Raw genomic sequence first — 6,209 nt, 5'->3', positions numbered from 1 at the left:
AACCAAGGTATTTGTCTTTGTTTTTATTTTGCATCATGCATCATAGGCATCTTGATTACGAAGGTGTTGATTAGAGATTGGTTGCCAAAAACGAGTTTCTGATGGAGGAGTCAATTACACAAGTGACCGAGAAAAATGTCATGGTTCGAGATTGGTCTTTGAAAATTCAGAAAGTAAAAAGGGACAGTCTAACAGAAGGATGTATCTTTAATCTTCCCGAGCATGTAACTTCGAATGCTCGTCAGAATAACCTCGAAGATTTGACTCAAATTTGGAAATAGTGGGACTCAGATACTAGGGGCACCTTCACTGAAAAATACAGGGATATAGCTCACTTGATCGCCATCAATGTAGACGAACAGTTGATTCAAGCCATGGTTCAATTCTGGGACCCAGTTTACCAGTGCTTTACTTTCAATCAGGAAGATATGACCCCGACCATAGAAGAATATGCTATTTTGCTTCGTGTTGACAATGTACAATTCAACAAGATATATGTGAAAGAGCCTAAACCAATGACCTTTAAGAAAAAGCTAGTGTGGTTGACCAGAATGACCGATATATGGGCTGAAAAACAGATAAATAAAAAGAATGAAGTTAGTTGTGTTCCATGGTTTTCTCTGCGAGACTTAGTTCAAAACCATCCAGATATTGCGAAGAGAATGGATCTGTTTGCTTTGGCCATTTACGGATTGATCGTCTTCCCAAAGGTCTTGGGGCATATAGAAGTCGCGGTAGTGGATTTCTTCGAAAGGTTGGGGCAAGGGATCAACCCCGTCCCAACTATCTTGGTTGAGACTTTTAGATCTCTGAGTTGTTTTAGGAGGAAAGGGGAATGACATTTTATCGGATGCGCACAGTTACTTAATGTCTGGACTCTAAGCCATTTCTGGAAAGTGGAGCGCATACCTTTCCACATGTTTTCAAAAACATTCGCCCCATTAAAAGCTTACCTTGAGAAAGATTGGCCAAAAGATGTCACCGAACAGCATTGGGTTTTAGTTTTTCAGAACCTTCGTACCGAAGATATAACCTGGAGAGCACCATGGATCCGCCTTTCAGTTCTATTATACAATTGTGGAAGCCAAGATTAGGTGCCTTTACTAGGACTATGGGGAGGAATTGGATATGCTCCGTTAATGGTTCAAAGGCAGTTTGCTTCATGACAATTCATACCCGCCACCGGAAGGTTAGCACAGTCAGAGTTTGCCTTTACAGGTGAAGGTTACATGAAAAAAGTTTGGGATACTACAAAGTCTTGAAGGAAATTCACCTAATGGAGTTAGCTCTCTACGCTGATACCGTCACTCAAGATTATGACATATGGAGAAAACGACGAGTGAATAGTCAACAAGTCTCATCGACGAGTTATACTTTCCGGAATCCTTTCTCAGAAGAAATGCCATTCGAGCTGGAAGTAGCGAGACATAAATTCGAACGTGAAAAGGCCAAGCTGTTATGGGATATTAGTTCTCTTCAAGAGGAAAACTACCAGCTAAAGATCGATGTTCAGATTGAAAAGTCCCAAACCGTGAAAATCCAAAGAGAAGCTGAGATCGTGAGAAACGACTTAAGGGACCTTCATTTGAAAAATAAGAAATTAAGAAACACTATAAAAAATAGTGGGTTGGGCAAATCGTCAGCAGAATGGAAGGAAGAAATCAGCAACACCAAAGGAGGGATGGAATTCTGGAAAGGGAAAGCAAAGAAAGAAGAGGAAAAAGCTGCTCATGGTATGATAGAATTAAGAAAAAATAATGCTGAGTATGAAACGGTGACTGCAAAATTTGTGACTAGTCAGTCCAAACGTCAAGAGCTAAGAAAGAAAATACGAGATCTAGAAAATATGCTGCAATCTCGTCAGCAACAGTTAGATACTCTTCTAAAAGCTCTAGAAGAAAAGAATGATTAGTACGACAGAGACACTCGCACTTATGAAAGAGCTCTCCAAGAAAAAAAATACAACTCGACTTTTTGATCAATGAAATTCACAAGGCAGCTATGCAAGTTGTGCAATTATCAGATGAAGCCGAAGCTTTCAGCTGTCAATTCCCTCTGAGCCAAAGATCAAGCATATTAGAATTCTTAGAACGAGTAAAGAAACAAGCTGATGTGGCTAGAAAATTTATGTAACTGTTGAATCAAAGATAGTGAAACGTTTTGTAATAGACTCTTTTGATTAATGAAATGCCTAAGTAGAGGCCATCTTGAAATCAACACCAAATTCTTGCACATTCATTCATAACTAACATTCACTTGACATTCATTTATTCATTCATTGCATGTACATATCACCATAATCATTCACAAAGGCTAAAACCGTATAATCCGCAGTTGCGACACTCCAAGTCTGGAATCATGCCATTCTTATAGGACGCGCTGAAAAGCTAGAATTATGGAAGCCGAGTTCAATGAGAGAATTGAAAGGATGGAAAGGGCTCAAAGAGAGTTGTAAGAGCAGTTGACCAAGTCACAACAGGAAGCAAGAGATTTGATGTTAAGATCTTGAGAGGAATCGCTCGAGAAAAGAGATAAGATGGCCAAAATAATGGAGATGATGACAGCTTTGGTTAAAGGAAAAGGACCTATGCAAAGCCCTGACATTATGGAGCCTCAGCCAAGAACTACTTGTGATCAGGATCCACTCTATCCCCCAAGATTCATTCCACCTCATGCACATATAATACAAAGAGAATGTCATCGAGGAGAATCTACAAGCTTGGAGTAACGACCTGTACCCCCTGCTCATCTAGGGCAAGGTATATTCGTATCGAACCCCGGAGCTAATCCTGTTGATCCCAATATTCCAGATTTGGATGATCCGGCAGAAATAGCTAGGTTGAAAATGGATGATCATGATGTGCAGGATAAGTATAGGAGTTTGGAAGAAAGACCAAAGCGATAGAAGGTACTGAAGCCTTCTCTGCATTGAGTGCCAAAGAGCTTAGTTTGGTGCCCGATATGGTTCTACCTCCGAAATTCAAAGTACCAGATTTCAAAAAATACGATGGCACGATATGTCCAAAGGCGCATCTTGTCATGTTTTGCCGGAAGATGACTGGTTACGTGAATGCAGATAAATTGTTAATACACTGTTTCCAGGACAGCTTAGTCGGATTTGCCCTTCGATGGTATAATCAACTTAGTAGAGAAAGAATCCGATCATGGAAAGACTTGGCTTCAGCATTTTGTGAACAATACAAGCATGTATCCGACATGGTGCCTGATCGACTAACTCTGCAGATAATGGAAAAGAAGCCAACGGAGACTTTTAGGAAATACGCGCAAAGATGGAGGGATATCTCGGCCCAAGTAGAACTCCCATTGACCAAAACTGAAATAACAGTCCTCTTCATCAACACTTTGAAAGCACCGTTTTATGATAAGTTGGTAGGAAGTGCTACAAAAGACTTCACAGATATTGTAATATCTGGGGAAGTTATAGAAAATGCCATCAAAAGTGGAAGGATGGAAGGTTTCGAGAGCTCGGAAAGGGCAGCACATGTAAAGAAAAAAGAGGCAGAAGCCTATATGGTGGGAACTGAGAATTATTATACTTCTAATCCATATCCAACCCAGTCACGACCTCGATATCGCCCACCTCCAAACTTCTATTATCCTCCCCAAAGCCTTTACTATCAAACACCACCTCATTACCCTTCCCACTCCGTCTATGCCACAAATAACCAAAGACCAGTCACTACGTTCCCACAGAATACCATGCCAGCTCAAAGCCAACCTAAAGATGAACAAAGACAGACAAGATCCAATCCTGAAAAACCCCAGTTCACCCCAATTCCCGTGTCATACGGAGAGCTGTACCCAAAAATGTTGGAAAAATAATTAATATCCCCATATTATATGGCACCCCTGAAGCCTCCATACCCAAAATGGTACGATTCTAATGCCAGTTGCATGTACCACGCCAGAAACCAGGGGCATTCTACGAAAAATTGTCTGGCCTTTAAAAGGAGGGTTCAAGGTCTCATTGATGCAGGCATCTTACGATTTGATGATACTAGCAATACAACTGGAAATCTGCTCCCTAACCATACTAAAGGGAATGTGAGCGCGGTAACTAAGGAAGAAAAGTGGCGAACCAAAAGCTGCGTTTCTGAAATAAAGACACCTTTACAGAAGATATGGAGGGTGATGGTTGAAAAGGGGCTGTTCTGTCGCCCCTACAGATTTTTTAAAGAAGGAAGTATAAAAGGTCAATGTTTTTATGACTTCCATGATATTGAAGGGCATGACATTCAGTCTTGTAAGGAATTTAGAAAGTTACTTCAAGACATGATGGACAACAAGGAGATTGGGATCTTTAACAAAGAGGTCGATGAGAGAGACGTATGCGCTTCTGACAATCAATCATCAAGTTTCCCTTATAGTGTTATTACGACACAAAAAAGGAGCAAATGAAACCAAAGATGATAATTGAAGTACCATCTCTTTTCCCTTACAAAGATAACAAGGCAATACCATGGAAATATGATGTCAACATTATCATACCTGAAGGTGAAAAATCCAAAATCATGACCGAAAATGTTGGCGAAGTAGGACACTTCACCTGCAGTGAGAGGTGTTATTCTAAAGCGGTCGAACTAATGAAGAAGACTAATGACTTGAAGCAGAAAGGAAAGGCACCGATGCAGGAGGCCGAGGTTGAACTTGAGACTCCTTCCGAACAAAAAATTAAAAGATCTGTGAATGAAAAGGAAGTACATGAATTTTTGAAGTTCATCAAGCATAGTGAATATAACGTCGTGGAACAGTTAAGCAAACAACTGGCACGAATCTCGGTATTATCCCTACTGTTGAATTCAGAACCACATCGGAATGCTTTGCTGAAAGTGTTAAATCAAGCTTACGTGGCAAGCAATATATTTATCGAAAAGCTGGATAGGTGGGTGGCTAACCTAAATGCAGATAATTTTATTTCTTTTAGTGATGACGAAATACCGCCAAATGGTAGGGGCTCCGTAAAAGCATTGCACATCACAACCCGTTGTAAGGGTTACATAATACCAAATGTACTTATTGATAATGAATCTGCACTCAATGTTATGCCTTTGGCCACACTTTCTAGAATTCCAATTGATCTGTCTTATTTAAGGCCTTGTCACTCCACAGTAAGGGTATTCGATGGGACAAGAGGAGAAGTCATGGGAAAGATCGATATCCCTCTAGAAGTAGGCCCTTACATATATGATGTCGAGTTCCAGGTCATGGACATTATGCCCTTATATAATTGCCTTTTAGGAAGGCCCTGGATCCATTCTGTTGGGGCAGTTCCTTTATCTCTCTATCAAAAAGTAAAGTTTATCAGAAGAAGACATTGTCGCATCTATCTTTGCTGATGCACCATACCTCGAAGTAAGCAAAGATGCAGTAAAATGTTTCTTCCGATCCCTCGAATTTATCAATGCTACGTTCGTTGTTGAAGGAAATAGAATTCCCATGCCTAAGCTATCAAGGAATACTAAGATGGGAATCAAGCTAACTGTGGGAAAGGGAGCCCGAGCGGGGAAAGGTTCAGCAAGGGATAGTTAGAGCTCTCAAACCTATACCCTACAAAGCTCGATATGATTTAGGGTTCTAGTCGGATATACGACAGAGAAGAAAACAATTGCAGAAAGATCGAGAAAGGCAGATTGCAAGAGTCTTAGGACGAGAATTAGAATGGGTGCCCATAACGTACCCTCCTTTGTCAAAAACATTTACATCTGCAGGAATGATATACCCCGGGCAAGATAATCCACGAAGCAAACTGGTATTGATTGAAAGGGGTCTTCAGAATGTTAGTATAAATATAATTGACAAAGGAGATTGTACAATTAAAGATGTTTCAATGATACGCCCTTGTCCTCCTGGATTCGTTTTGAACAATTGGACTGTTGTGGATCTCCCTGTAGTCTCTAAGTCTTCTCCAGAGTAATGCTAAATATTAACACTCTTCTTTTTGTGTGTCCCTAAGTAATAGTGGGATTATTTTGTAAGAGCTTATGTTTGCTCTTTATCATTTGAATGAACATTAATGGAGATGCATTTTGTCATGGTCTTTTCATTCTCATTAAATTCACAATTTTTTCCTCTTCTCACAGCCTGTCATTGCATATATCTCACATCATGCCATTCTTGTTGGTCATAATACTTTGATGCTCCTCTATAGTTTTTTTTTCCATTCAACTTTCAGGTGCTCAGATATTAAC

At 40.2% G+C, this 6,209-nt stretch overlaps 1 protein-coding gene across 1 annotated transcript; it reads left to right on the top strand.

Annotated features, from left to right (window-relative positions):
• The first annotated feature begins 2,961 nt into the window (after positions 1-2,961).
• LOC107952320 (uncharacterized) lies at positions 2,962-5,550 on the top strand. The gene is made up of 4 exons (XM_041084293.1): positions 2,962-3,818; positions 3,972-4,347; positions 4,389-4,903; positions 5,319-5,550. Exons 1-4 carry the CDS (start codon positions 2,962-2,964, stop codon positions 5,548-5,550), a joined length of 1,980 nt encoding a protein of 659 aa, XP_040940227.1.
• The last annotated feature ends 659 nt before the right edge of the window (positions 5,551-6,209 follow it).

This window comes from Gossypium hirsutum, chromosome A02, assembly GCF_007990345.1.
Source record: "Gossypium hirsutum isolate 1008001.06 chromosome A02, Gossypium_hirsutum_v2.1, whole genome shotgun sequence".
NCBI lineage: Eukaryota > Viridiplantae > Streptophyta > Magnoliopsida > Malvales > Malvaceae > Gossypium > Gossypium hirsutum.
The sequence above is the reverse complement of the archived record's forward strand: the minus strand, read 5'-3'. Positions and strand labels throughout refer to the sequence as shown.

Coding starts and splice junctions, on each gene's coding strand:
- LOC107952320 (XM_041084293.1), top strand. CDS start 2,962: ATGGTTCTACCTCCGAAATTCAAAGTACCAGATTTCAAAAAATACGAT. Junction 4,348..4,388: donor AAGAGGTCGATGAGAGAGAC/GTATGCGCTTCT, acceptor TTTCCCTTATAG/TGTTATTACGACACAAAAAA. Junction 4,904..5,318: donor TTTATCGAAAAGCTGGATAG/GTGGGTGGCTAA, acceptor CAAAAAGTAAAG/TTTATCAGAAGAAGACATTG.